The sequence below is a fragment of the Varroa destructor genome, unplaced genomic scaffold, assembly GCF_002443255.2.
Source record: "Varroa destructor unplaced genomic scaffold, Vdes_3.0 BEIS01000001.1, whole genome shotgun sequence".
In the NCBI taxonomy this organism is placed as follows: Eukaryota; Metazoa; Arthropoda; class Arachnida; order Mesostigmata; family Varroidae; genus Varroa; species Varroa destructor.
The window spans coordinates 41,807,299-41,822,441 of NW_019211454.1; the positions used below are offsets into that span (position 1 = coordinate 41,807,299).

A 15,143-nucleotide genomic window follows, 5' to 3' on the forward strand; every position below is an offset into this window, starting at 1 on the left:
GATTGAAACCTCCGAATTAAAGCTGTAATCGTTCTTAATGCTAGTTACATTGGGTACACATTGTCGCAAGGACAACCCTAGTACATTTCAAACAATCTCGAAATAAAATAAATAGATTAAATAAATTATCTAGAAATAAAACCTAGTATCGTCAGTGTAATAGACCGATTTACATACGATACATTACACACGTGACCACACATGGCCAATACCTATACGTAATGAAATTCATGTATAGACACCAATAACTTTTTGCCAGATCCTACCCTTCGAAACACGTCCTACGAAGGAGTTCCATCGCGCATTTTGTCAAGCTGGACGCACTAATCATTGCGCATTTTATATTGTTCATTCATTGCATTTTATATAGCGCATCTACGACAGAGGCTATAACATTACACGTCAAAGTCATACGTTTTTTTACCGTCCTGAAGTACCACCATAGATTTACACTGGTGACATAAAGGATCTGTTCCCTGTTTTGTACGGACGGCGGCCAAACAGGTATTCATTCTATTCTGATCGCACCCTAAGGTCGAAAAAAACAAAAAAATCTTTACAAGTTGTAAGTTAATACAATAACGAGAATGTTATCCTTTCGGCCGCCACCTCCATAGAAATAGAGAGGTGTCTATTGGGAATGTTTCATTCATTATTGTTTGATGAGCATTGAGTCTAACTGTATCATTAATGAAACGCCAGTCACGTGTCTCCCAATTCGTGTACGCCATATGGAACACCAACGATCCATTGTTAGTGCGTATCACTTTAGCGTTTGACTTAAAGTCCAGTTAAAAACACAGGAATATAATGCGTGGGCAAAAACGAAAATATGACCAATGCGTCCAAGGTCACTTTAGGCTCTTTGCAAGATTTTACGAGTACTGAAAGTAATTTTGGATTCAAGCACACAAAGCGGTCTACTCTGGCGTTTAGTTGTATATGCCACTGTAAACCCCTGATGCCACCAAGAAAAATGCACAAAATATGCCCACAAAAAAATTGTGTAAATACATGGACAAAATATTTTTCAGAGACGAGAGAAGTGTTTCACTTGGTAGGATCAGATGAATCGCTTATTATTCCAAAGTCCCTCGAAGTGACTCTGCTTGTTTTTATGGCTTAGGAAATCACTAACTAGCATTTAACCGAAATATTAACTTATTCGAGACAGCGGTTGATAAACGATTTTCTAGAATCTCTATGTATCATTCCAGTAATACGTCTCTGGGTTCCCCAAACATCTGCTAATGTCCCCTGATGAGTTTATGGCTATAATTTTAACACTGGTTATGCCTGAGCGACTGCAACAGAATCCATTCATTGCTTCAGAGCGAAGTTCCACTTCAGACGTGGCACATTTTGTGTTCATTGGTCATTCACATCATTTTTTTTTTATCGAACCACAGTGTCTACCTATCATATCAGACTTTTGACAACATTGTATTTTCGTTTTACCCAACTTTTTTTTTAATGTAGGTGTCAATCAAGTGCGCTGACACGGCGTCTCATCGTTTGGCATCGAAGGGGGCATGGGTAGGTATACGAAGTGGCTTCTAAGCAATCGAAACATTGTTCTTTGAAGGAAGCTAAAATACTTTATGACTAACATGTACTGTCACGTGAGACTTTTAGTTTCGTTTTGGCTGTGGGACTCGTGAGTTCTCACGTAGCATGTCGTTGCCTTCAAGCCAATTGAGTTCCCTGTCAAGCAGTTTCTCTTTTCTATGTTAACGCAGTTTCACATGCGATCTATTCGACTTGATCTCCGGTAGGCTAGAGACAATGATTTGGGTTAACAGAATTGAAAAACCGAAAAGATAAAACCGTTTTTCACTCATTGGCGTCTGGTCTATCCGTATCATTTCAAAAGACAGTGATTCTTATGGCTCAATGCTATGTATTGACCAATACTTTGAATTTTCTCAGCAACGAATAAAAACTAGATATTCTAATATAAATAATTTTTTGAGTAACGAGTTTTTTGCCAGTTGTTTCCACAAGTATGACTATTAAGCTCCCAATCAGCCCAGTTTAAAATGCTTCGCTCAAACAAATGTGCTAGTTTATAACTAACTTATAACTTCATAACTCAGTGAAGCGCCTATACATAGAGGTGAGGATATCCGGACTAGCAGAACTTACCATACTGCAAACGTTCTGATAACAATAATTTAACGATACGTAGGTCACGTGTGAGGGCAGTATCAAAGGAGGGCCATCGGCTGCATATGAAACCCCCTGTATAAACGGCGTCTTGTGACTGCGATAAATCGAAAGATTACGAAAATCAGCGGGACTGATTTATATATATATATATATATATATAAAATTATACTGTTACATGGATTACGCATTGTGTTTCTCTGTGAATGCAGGCTGGCGCATTGGCAAGGTTGATCAGATAATGTTAGACTGACCGAGATCACTATCTATAATAATTGGTAACGCTTATTTAGTAACAATCAGCTAAAGGTCAAGACGTGGCAGTAATGAATTATTTTTCAGGTACGAATACCTCTTGCCGACTATGAACTAGCTTTTAGAAATCTGGAACACCATTTTGTGTTAGATATTATGTGAAATAAGGTAATACATTCAATGTATCATTAGCGTGGGTATTAATCTTCTACCTAGACAGCAAAATTGGGGTGCTATTGTATTGGCGACGAGGATGCGCCCTTTGTTCTGTGGCAAGGACATCGTGAATGATAACAATAGCAGTAACTGCGATATTTCTTAAATAGAGGAACTATGTGTGCTCTTTTTTTACATATAAGTTCCCCATATAATAACCCTTGCATTCCCATCTTTTTTTTGTCTCTGCCCTAGTTTGTGACCGAGGTAGAAAACGGTGGCAACTGTATATTGCTAAATATCGAAAAATCTCAAGTTCTCTCAGTTAGTAAGAAATATGGCATGCCATGCTTTTCTCTCGATTACTAGCATTTCCTGGCCGCTATACCATGTCTATGGTTACTCTGGCTATTGCTTGGGTATTAGTGTGACGAAATACCACCCGAAGACAATCTGTAGCTAATATAAAAGGTTTTTTATATTTAAACATATAAATACCACACAATTTGGCGATCTGTATGATGCGCTTACCATTGGCCTTTTAATCGTTAGCAGCAACCTCTTGCTCTACTTCCACGAATCATTGCACATGGTATTGTCTTTTATTTCTTGCAACCGTAACGTCGTCTTGGTACACCATGCAATCGGAAAGAAACACGATTGGTTAAAAAATGTCTTGACACGGCCAGCGTCTATATTCCTTTTTGCTGCTTTTAGTATCGAGCGGGCGCTTTGTTTTGACTCGTAATAGCTAACTTTAATATAGCTGACTTAAGAGCTGAGGGCGTCTTTCTAAGATGTGTTTTTACAGAGGAAAAAATTTATAATCATTTACCTTCAGTGGTAACGTTTTGATAATTGGACAGCTTTTTTTGCCGATTGTACGACCAGCTTCTTACATGTTTTTTACGTTAAACATTTGGATTTGTAATGCATATTGGCCAAGTTCCACCTAACAATGAAGAATGATCAGGCCGCCCATTAGATGAAATTCTGAAAAAAACGGACGGTTCCTCCGGCCTCTTGACGAATTTGTATCATTACGAAACGTACCTTCTCTTTAGGCATGGTCCTGCTGATTTAACGTTTACTGTAATTAACTCAGTATTAATCGGATGGAACTCATTAACATCCTGAATCAATTGAATGAACGTTCGCATCTATACTGTAACAGGTATATCCTCTACGAGAGAATCCGTGACAATTTGAGCATTACCATCCTTTTTTTACTTTTCAAAATGCTCCTATTAAGCTTTTTGAGCCCTTGTTTCTATGCAGCAACGAATTCATCATCTTTTATGCCAATGATGGGACTTTTGTTGTGGATACCTGTTAAAACTTCTAGTTACTCTGTTTTGCCTTTCATTTTATTGTCACTTGTGCCAAGACAAGTAATGCTATGTCTTTTTTAGGTTATAATTTTGGTATATCAAATGTCTAAAGAGAAACAATCTTGGCAAGTGTTGAAGGCTATTCTAATGTCCTTTAGTCTTATCAAACGCCAAATCCAAAATGCTTCTAAAAAGTCGCGGAATCGTTGACAGGCTATCTGTTATACTGCCAGAGAGGGAGCAACTGAAGAGATAATGCCAACCGCGGAAAAGAATTTCGATAAAATATTTAAAGATGCCGTCCTGGATCATCACAAGTCCTTAACCGAATCCTTGGCAGGAACGAAGAGCCAGCCAACGAAATCGGCTATGCTGTCGATAGCAGACATTTTGTTAAGAAAGCCAACGGAAGAGCGGCTAACAATAATCCGTTCTTGCAATGGCTTAGTGGCTATTTGCTTCTTTACTAAATATACAAGTAATATGGTTAACGTTTGAGACTGGGCGCTTCTGTCGGGCCGGAGGGGGCAGCCGTTCGAAATAATGTCTAGAAGCAGTGCCATAAAACTCGAAACATTAATTTTACCTTAGTCAGAGTTTATGACCACCTGTTGACACTTTAAGGCATGATACGAAATAACCTCCGATCTGTTGGCAAAAGTAAAAGAAATAACAAGATAACGCGCGAACGTCTCGAGTCAAAATTGAAAAGACAAAAAACGAAGTCGCAGCCTAAACGCCTATAATAAAAGGGGAGGCATTCGTTAGAGGATTGTATCGAGCCACTGAAAAATCACCAACCACCTTTCTAGTCAAAATCTAGCCTTCAAAGTCACATAACTCGAACCAGATGAGTCGTGTCGGGTGACATTGATGTTATCTGAAAGTTTTATCGAGATTTAAAACAGAATGTTTTGAAGATGAGTGATTTCTACAAAGATTCGTTGTATTCTACAATTTTATTATGATGCTCTATGTGTTTAGCGAGACTTTGAAGAAATCGTGTATTATGAGTTGCTGCCGCCTGACAAAATGCTTTATTTGTATTTCTACTGTCGACAACTGGGAAGATCAGTGAGCGGTCGTCCTTCACCATGACAATGCCAGAGCACACACAGAACTACACGGCAAAATGGAGAGATACTGGACAGAAAGTTCCAGTGTATTCCCCGTACAGCCCGGATCCTGCGCGGTTAAACTATCATCTGTTTGATCGTTGCAGAACTATCTAATGCGAATTTATTTTCAACAAAAGATTGCAAAGATCTCCTGTCACCATTTGTCACCCAGAAACTACTGAAGTTCTACAGTTATGGAATTAAACTGCCACCAGAAAAATGGCAGAAAGTGTTCGGTCAAAATAACGTGGATAGAGCATATATAGAGAAACGTTTGCTTTAATTTTGACTTAAAAACGGTAAATACTTTTTTGACAGTTCAATGTATACAACCCTCTGGGTGAGACTCTGAACTTGTTCTTACAAGGTAGTTCTTACATGTACCCAAAGTGTCACTCTTGATGATAATTTTCATTCAACACTCACTATTATAAGTACATGTTAAATTCTAGACTTAAGGCATTTACTTACCATTTTTAGAAAATCTCTTTTTGATCTGCGATAACATTACTAGGTGTCAATTTGTTATTGTGTCAACCCGTTACGCTGTATACGAAGAATTACAGCGAAACTAAAATTTGGATTACCTTCACGCCATTTTTTTGGCACCTTATGAAAAAGTCCCAAGAAAGCTTCGAGTTTATTTGAACGACCCAATTGGAAGTCGATATTCTATTCCTCGAAACGGCCGTTACCATTTACGTATAGGTCCGGACACGTCAAAAACTGCTTTTTGGCCCATTTAATTGCTCTTTAAATATACATTTTCTATTGGGCACTTTTCGGCTTCCTGAAACTGTTGCTTTTGTTTTTCCGAAGCCGAATGAGAACTAAGGTGGATCGTCGATTTCGGGCAAAAATAATAATTTCGGTGAGGGGTTATTTGGCTCGAACACATTGGATACTAATTGATCTTCATTTAAATTGTTCAGTACCAGGGGTAGCGAATGAACGCATATCTGCTATGGTAAGCAGTGGGCCGAAATTTGCATGAAGTGAGATGTCTTTTTTGTCAACACACATCATGCATCTTCAGAGCATGCATTAGAAGACGACGGCAAAGTGCTCGTTGTATTAAAGCGTAAAATGAAAACCTTGTACCGTAATTACAGTCTTGAGTAAGGACAATCGATTCGTATTGTATAACGTTTTGCCATGTAAAAGTGTTCACCGAAGCTTTACCTAATGTCACTCTATGAAATTATGCATCTCTGATATGGTGTCCATCGTTAAAATACACTATCTAGCTATACGTAATGAGAAAGTAATCACAAAAACAAACTAGGATAACATAATTAATTAAATTAACAAATTACTTAAAATAATGCCAACATTTGCGTTGGGTAGCCGTTCAGATAGCTCTGCTATTCGTTCCATATAGGGGATTGAAAGTCTTCTCCAAGAAAATGATCTTTATAGACAGGACATCATGTAGAAGCTGTCAAAAACAGTGCTTTTTAAACCGTCATGTTGTAACTCCCTTTACAGGAATCGGTGTTTTTCGTAAAAATTTCCGTTTTTCTCTTGTGGAAAATTCTGGTCTTTTTTTTGTTAGTACATTTGAAGTAATAAAGCTATTCGTAATAAAGCTAAAGTATAAAGCTTCAGAACAATGGATAGTTCCGCATCGTCATAGGCAGCGTTACAGACTTCTAGAGAGCATGGAATGTCTTATGTGGAGTTTGGAGCACCGCGTCAAAAAATGCTATACTCACCTACAACATTTCGATGACTGTTTAGATTGTTTGACCAAATACGGTTCGCAATCTTTTTCGATTTTATAACTTGATAATCGAAACTTTATTGAACTTTACGGTCCCCATGTAGGCCGAATTTTTCGCATTTAACATTGACAATATCGATATGTAAGTTAGCCAGGTTAGCTGCGATCATATTATGCATCGTGTATAGAAAGGCATTTTGCAAATTTTATACGTACGTTTTCCTTTGCGACCTTCTCGTTGTCCTACCTCACATTCCGACTACAATTTGCATGTAAGGATGGATTAGTGCAGGCGAAGCGTATATTCTGCATGGAAATATATAAGAGATGTATTCATTGATGAAGAGCTGACAGTTTTTCCCAGCTACAGGTCGTTAGGTAGGTGCAGCTCGATCTGCCCAATGTTAGAGCTACATTGTTCGAGGTTTGAAGGTAGGAGCCATCAGAGGTCTTGGGGTCAAATAGAACTCTGATGCTCAGGCGCCTTCTAATCTATATACATATGAGCATAAATTGCATTTCATTCCTTATTCTTCGAATAAGCGGATTTGGGCAAGCCATAATGTAATAATAGCATGCTTCCATCTTATACCAGTTGTGAACAATGTGCTCTTCTTGTGATAGTAAATAGCGCGATCCTGATGACTATTCTATCGTGCAGATAAATTGAACTGATCGCCGTCGATTGGTGGATTGTACCAGTCAATTACAGGCATCACCCTGTTCTTTCTGATGAGATACGATGAGTCCCCGGAGATTATATGTAGTGTATGCTGTCATTGAAGCCTTATACAGAAGGTGTATAACGAAGTCTTTACAAAAGTGTATTTGTTTGAAATTGCTGCAATCATTATTATCCTATTCACTGTATTTCAGGTAACTGGCAGACCCCTCGTAGTAGTAACTCAAAATTCTCGACTCTAAGAAATCACCAGCCCCGTCGTTTGCCCCTCAGACTCGCCGATTTGCAAGAGCGGATTCGATGCAAGGGAGCGCTGAACCCCTTCTGACAAGCAGAGTCATATATTTGCAACAATGAATGGTTCCGATGAAATCGGGTCTGGCGCCTAATTCGTGCGAAAGCTAAACTTTGAGCTCGGTTCGAGGGGAACTTTCCTAAGTCTTTGAGCTTTCGCTAACAGATTCTATTTTTTTCTATTGCGTATGTTTAAGTAGGTATGTCGATATATGTGAGTAAATGTTTTTGTTAGTACAAGACCTTGCAGCAGCTAAATACGGAAAACCTATTATCAAATTGCATAGCAGTATAATGATTGAAAAGAGTTGCAAACTACTTTTATACGGTTGACACATAAATTACACATTGTTACCAAATTCTATTATATCACTTAAATAGCTTACATACGTACTTGTTATATAATAGCACAGCTTGGATGATGCTCCTGAATTTTCCACTGGAAGTCCTTGCAACACAAGGTCGCATAACGGATGGGCAAAAGGTAGATTGCGTATTTTGAACAGGCAGCCACATGTGAAGAGCACACACAGTTTCGCTATACACTAAGCTGTATGTATTTATTTCTCGGACATGAAAACGTAGTTCACTTAATTCTAAACTATGAATTTTACGAAGGAAGCCTTTAGAACTTAGTTCCCCTGTTCACCTGCATCAGGTCAAGGTTGACCGAAAGAAGTTATGGTAGTATTAGACTTTCCTCGTCGGTCAAACCTCAGTCTAGGAGTGAAACCGTACTGAAGTACTATTTTTATTATTTATTTAAGGAAAATAATAAAGCGTAGACATTTATGGGTCGCTACCCAGTCCAATACAAAACTGCGTCATTGTATTTAGCGTTTATTATACGTAACTTCTAATAGAATTATTTCTTTTAAATTTGTCATTTCACTGAAGTTTCGGTTAGAAATAGAAGTTGTTACCAAATACGCCCAACGACGATACACAAACCTGACTTTATAATAAGCTATGCTATGCTATGCACAAAAGCGTGCTTTATGTTTATGATTTGCTTCTGGCTTCATAAATGTACGCAACCTTTACACGTTTTGGAGTTGAACAATAGCCGACCCTAGAGGTCATCGCCTACGACGAAGGTTTTGAGAGAGAAAGTCACCTGACTCAACCAGGTTTAATTATCTAATATATTTTGTTATATACAGACTAAAAGGCTTTCGCTAATAATTGCCTACGTATAATTATCAAAACGCGTTCTATTTAATGTTGAATATCTGAGTCTGTTCTTAGTCTTAAATTAGCACCACATGCTAGGCACACTTCATGAGAAAGACATATGAGGTTTCAGCTCAGACGAACCCTTTCCCCAAAGCCCACTAACTGTCGCGGGCTTCAATATAATGAACGCGACATCATGTTTCCACTTAGTTGAAGCAGTCTCAAATGATCGATCGATTGCTCTCCGTATTTTGTGATCGATCGCGCTGTTGAAATTAATCGAACTTTATTGAAAGATTTAAGCACCATGAAGTTTAACTAGAAGTGTATGATCAACAGGTTAGATGCTTTAATGGAACCAGTCCCGTGAAGCTGAGCGTTTTGACCTCGTCCAAGAACCCGAGTGGCAATGATGAATATGTTCGTATTAGTCAAAGTTCTTTTGTCCATCGTCTTGTTCTTCACTAAGTGCAACTCATCACTGTTTGGTCGTGCGTTGGACAACGACGCGACGTATTCCTCTGTTAACCTCTTCACAAATGGAGAAAATCGGTCTACCATAGGCAATTACAGCCTTCTGGGGATCACTGCAAATTCTTTCAGCGAGGTCATCCATGGTAGTGCCGTGCCACAATTTGTCAGTCCATCATCGCTATCAAGCGCAAGTACATTTGATAGACAGCTTCTGCAGGATATGCGAGACATGCCAACGTCGTTTAAATCGCCGATGTCAAACGCTAGTGAATTTATTACCGCTGTTCGAATCGGCAGATGTAAAGCTATGTGTCTCCTTCTACTTGCTCCTGATCTTGGAAGATTGCGAAATAACCGAGGTTTTCTAACAGATGCCAACTGCGGAAACAATGAAAAGTGTCGTATTTGTGAAGCAGCCTGTGAGGTACCTGAAGACGGCTGTGATCAACAGTGTAAATCGGTAGGTCTATCGCCTACCTTCTGAAAATGATTTAAACTTAAATGACCTCTTTATACATCGTAATGTTGAGTTACACCCTCATCAAGCAACGAAGAATCGATAGATTATTTGTTTTCGACGTACTCCTATGCTTCGCCAGTCTAGGCAGTGAAGCTATCCGAGGATACAAGTCTATTGCTACTAACATCAATTAAATAGAATGAGCTGATAAAGAAACAAATAATTAAAAATAAAGTGAAATTACTGATGGTAGTCACTTGTTTAACCTGAAAAATGGCTTCACTTTATTACTATCCTTTTTAGCGTGCTGAATGTACAATCGCTTGCAATTTCCGTAAAGAGCTGGCACAGACAGTATTGACTAGTTCAGCGAAGTTAGCAGATTTGCGATTGGATCGACCGCGGGCAATTTGCTTCAACTACGTTAAAAAGGCTGCCGTAGGCTTTTTATTTAAATGGTCTCTATTTAATACGACCTCTAGGCTGTACTTGAGCTCATCTGTGCCTGTTGTCTTCATTGTCGAGCATCGATCACGACCGCAGGATCGAGCGTACGTGGACGAGTCGTGGCGAGTTCTAGGCATGGTATTGTACAGCTTAAATATTTCTATTGTTCATAGATAAGAACATTTACAGGAACATACTGTAGGGAATGTTGAAATTACTAAAATTGGAATAGATCTTTATTCGTGGACAGCAGAAGTGTTATCCTGGAAAACGTAAATCTACTATGAATTCTAGTATAAAGTATGGGTTGGTTTCAAATTGATACTGAATAACAGTTATTTTCTGTGCATGCTATATCTCAGCTTTCGCAAGGTTTGATGCCCATCTTCGTCCCACCGGGTGGCCAATATCAATATCGTATAACCCCAGTGACAGTGGACGGCGTTTTAGCTGCGAGGGTTTCGCGTTGGACGTCTGTCCCGCAGGAACCGGGCAGATTCGAGGCTCCGACGGAAGTACGCGTCGTCCAGCAAAGAGGCAGCAGCCTTGGAATAACAGCTAGTATCGCCCTCACGCACAAAGGACTGCCGTCATGTCAATATTCCATTTATATTCTTCCGCAGTCGGAACGAGCGCGTCAAATCTACAGCCGATCGGAGCCGTATGATTTGTTTCAAAAGGACCTCGATAAACTGGAGTTTGCTATGAATTATACGCTGATAATCCGATCGACAGATTTTACGGGCGAGGAAAAGGGGGAGGCTTTCAGACTGCCGTTCGAAACGCTCACCTGTCTCGACGCATTCAGGCACAATTTCTCCAGCTGCGGTAACTATCACAGTCAACGTAACGATAAATGTAGATATAAATAGGCGCACTGTTTAATGATCGTATTTAACAAAATCATATTTTTATTTACAGCGATAGAAGGAGGATTTTAAGATACTCTATACATTGATGATACGAATGATATACAAACGACTATAGTCCAGGAAGTTATCGTCAATGTAGTGTTTCATCAGCAAATCGCAGAATATCAATTTTCGTTTTCGTATTAAAGGTTAACTTAGGGATTCACCAAGCAAGTTAACTAATGCGCGTGCGATATATTTAAATCTACATTTCGAATTTCGGCAAATTTTATATTGAAAAAAATAAAATATAAAACCTACGTTTCTGAGTTGAGTCAGGAAACGCAGATCTCGCTTTTCGGACCGAGGCATGACAGCAGGATTCAGTGCTCAGGAAGTTTGAGAGCTTCACGTCAGAAGCGTTTCAAAATTGCGTCCGGAGTGCTATTGATCCAAGACAAATATAATTAAAATAATCAATAATCATAAATCTAAATACGAAGAGCTAAATGCAACGGCGTCAACTTTATTAGCTTGATTACTTCATTTCTTCAGGACAAAGGGAACGTTGGCTAATTATTAGAGCGTTTTTGACTTTATTCCAGCTCCGGGACCGCCAAGCCTGGTCAGCGTCACAGGAACAAGGCGCGGCTTACGAATTACATGGAATCCGCCTCCATACACTAGTCCAGATAACCCTGTGATGGGTTACTGGCTTGCTATCAAGAAAAATGCACATTTGAATTGGGCAAGGAACTCTGCGCCACTCAATATCACTCGGTATGTGAATGCCTCAGTTAACTACGTGGAAGAGTCGTTGGATGCAGATCATTATGTCGTATCGGTAAGGGCTGTGAGCAATGCCGGCATTGGTGCGAGAGCTGAAAAATATTATCATCTTAGATTTTCATCGAAGGGTTTCTCAGACCACCTCTTTTCTATTGCTATCAGCTGTGTGTCTATTGGCTGTACTCTGATTATTGTGTCAGCTATAATCTGGAGTAACATAAAGGCAAAGAGAGAGGCCAAACGTATCGATGGGGTCGAGACATTTACGAATATGAACTTGAACACGTCTGACACACGTGCCGATTATATTCCCGCAGAGATCGAATCGCGCATGCGGAAAGCCTATAAAAAAAAGAAACTCTTTCTTAGGAGTCAAAATTCCGAGCTGTTTTCAGCGGTTCACCAGCGTGTACGTGGCGTTGGTGTTCTACTGAACAATCCACTCTATGGGCTACACGAAAGAAGAGAAAGATTTTTGCTTGAAAAAGTCGAAGAGTGCCTTGGCTCCGGTGCGTTTGGCCAGGTGTACAAAGCAATTGTGCGTATTGATGGCAAAAAAGAAGTCTTAGCCCTTAAAATGCCTAATAAGAACCTACCGCCAGAAGAACGAAAAGCATTTCGGCAAGAAATAGAGTTTCTCAAGCGTGTGGGAAGCCATCCGAACATCGTCGGTCTCAGAGGCTTTTGCTTAGAAGAGAATAACGCTTCAATGCTTATCGAATACTGTCCTTTTGGCGATTTAAAAACTTACCTAGATCGAATCCGAAACGAACTCGAGAGCGCGAGCCTCTCAGAAACGAAAATGACCAGTTTCGCATGGCAGATTTCGTCAGGTATGGAGTACCTCGCTGAAAGGCGGCTCGTTCATAGAGATTTGGCGGCACGCAATATTCTATTGGAATCAGATGCAAAAGTCAAAATCACCGATTTTGGCCTTTCCCGTGATATATACACAGAAGGTTTATACTACAAACGGTCGGCCGGTAAACTGCCGTTTCGGTGGATGGCACTGGAATCGTTCTCTCGAGCAGAGTATTCGGAAAAGTCGGATGTCTGGTCATTCGGCGTGCTCATGTGGGAGATTGCGACTTTTGGTGAACAACCCTTCGGGGCTTTACCCCCAGATGTGGTTATTGAACAGCTTCGACAAGGCGTTCGTTTGCATCAGCCGGAAACCTGCTCGATAGAGCTTTATGAGATCATGAAAGCATGCTGGCATGAATCCCCCGATGGCCGACCGACGTTCAGCCAGCTTAAGCAACAATTAGACGCATTACTGGTGCAGACCCAAGAATACTTTAGTTTCGACGGCTAGCTGGCTCAACTACCGGTGGATCAGCCGATAGAGGTGTTGATATTCAAACCTGACATCTGTCGGTTAAACTATTTAGAGGTCAAACCTTTATCTAGTCGATTTCTTATTTATAACTTCAAACGCTAAAAGTTATATTTTGTAAATACAATTATTTATAATATAACATTCCAAAAAAGATAGTGGAATTAATAGTACGTCGTGCTTGTTTTGTGACGTGATTGCTTAGCCTTAACAATGTAGTGAACACTTGCGGCGGATAAAATACATTGTTTTTAAATTACCCAATCTAGCAGTTGATTTGTATAAGTATAACGTTACGAGCATTTAAAAAATCGGTTCAATTACGCCGATAATAAAATACTGGGCAATGAAGTCCTTACAATATCAATTTGATCGTTTTTTTTTTTATTCACTAGATTAATTTATTTTTACTCTTCTTACAAACAACTGCATATCTGGTGCGATTTTAACCATTGGATACTATAGTGGTTTATATCTATTATTTTTTTTTTATAAATGCTCAGCTGTCATCAACTAGCAGCGCCAGTCAGAGAGAGAGAGAGAAAGAAATTTTATCACAGTATTAAACGGCGTTCATGAAGTTAACCTATATTATACCATCAATTGGACCATCTTCGCTCGTAAATTTGCTGCTAAGGAGCTTAATGGTCACCCGTATGATATCAGCACTTAACTTTTAGGTTGAAAATTAAAAGGAAATTTAAGAACACTTTGATGTTGCATCGGCGTTTTCTAGACAAATTTCGATGAACAAGGACAAATACAGAAAATAAGACGTAAACGGATGGCAATGTACCTCAAGCTCAAGTCAACTTTCTGTTTTTGGTCAAAGATAGTCAATGGGACCTTATAGAAAAAGCATGAAGAGAAACAGGCGGGATTATTGTCAGGGCTTGTAGAGATGCTGACGACACTAATTAGATACAATAGTCTTCCCCGAAGGAAACCATCGCTTCCCCTCGCCGTGGCTTTCGTTCATCCATGTCGTCAATTCTTCACTATTCGATTGCTATATAGTAAGAATTGGTATAATGTAACGCTGTCACTTCGATGATAGGACCGGCCTGAGGACTCGCCCCTTTATGTGAATGAAGCGATCTAGTAAAGAGGACGCAAGATCGGTCATCCACAAATATAGGCGTAGGGGATGAGAGACGATGGTCACGAGCTGTTGTTTTTCTTACTTAATCCGTTACCGGCGGTGGCAATTTCCTGCCCGATCAGCAGTCCCTCGGCGACGTTTCACGTTTGAGAGTCAGCTGCAACGACACTTATATTTATTGATCCTCCTTGTCGATCTTTGGAGACAGATCTTTTTTAAGTGCTTTACTACGCAATGATCGCATAGAATGATGATAAATGTTGGCTGTAATCTGCTGCTACAGTAATGCTTTATCGTTACGACAAATAGCTTGGCTAAGGCAAATGCTCAGCGACTGGTTGTATCAGATTTTTATTTCCAGAGGCAAAAAGAAGACTGGGTGCGTGGCTTTTACGAAGATAGCATTTTTGTATGCCTTTGCTTTTAACAACGACGTATCTATCGATATATGCTCTAGTATAACTAGTTGAATCGGCAAAGGATTAAGTTAGGATCGTGCCCAATCTTTGCCATATTTCATTGGCAGTCACCTGTTGACCTTAGACTTTCACAGAGAATATAATATAATTTTTATGTTTTATAATTAACCGACCTTTGCAAGTGGACGTGGGCCATTGAATTAAACATTTCAAAAATTAAACAACAGTGTGTACACAATAGGTGCATGCACAATCTTGTTTTCCCTATCTGGCACTAGGCAGCTGCGGAACCCAAAAAAAAACTCGAGTCATTAGTGACTCGAAGCCCGTATGCGGTAAACTACGTGTTCGATTGCAAATAGTA

The 15,143-nt window shown here is 39.6% G+C and overlaps 1 protein-coding gene across 1 annotated transcript; it reads left to right on the forward strand.

Annotated features, from left to right (window-relative positions):
* Positions 1-8,909: 8,909 nt before the first annotated feature.
* On the forward strand, positions 8,910-13,625 carry LOC111243387 (uncharacterized). The gene is made up of 4 exons (XM_022788871.2): positions 8,910-9,835; positions 10,139-10,420; positions 10,645-11,110; positions 11,739-13,625. Exons 1-4 carry the CDS (start codon positions 9,311-9,313, stop codon positions 13,235-13,237), a joined length of 2,772 nt encoding a protein of 923 aa, XP_022644606.2. The 5' UTR covers positions 8,910-9,310; the 3' UTR covers positions 13,238-13,625.
* The last annotated feature ends 1,518 nt before the right edge of the window (positions 13,626-15,143 follow it).

Coding starts and splice junctions, on each gene's coding strand:
- LOC111243387 (XM_022788871.2), top strand. CDS start 9,311: ATGATGAATATGTTCGTATTAGTCAAAGTTCTTTTGTCCATCGTCTTG. Junction 9,836..10,138: donor GTGATCAACAGTGTAAATCG/GTAGGTCTATCG, acceptor TATCCTTTTTAG/CGTGCTGAATGTACAATCGC. Junction 10,421..10,644: donor CGTGGCGAGTTCTAGGCATG/GTATTGTACAGC, acceptor GCTATATCTCAG/CTTTCGCAAGGTTTGATGCC.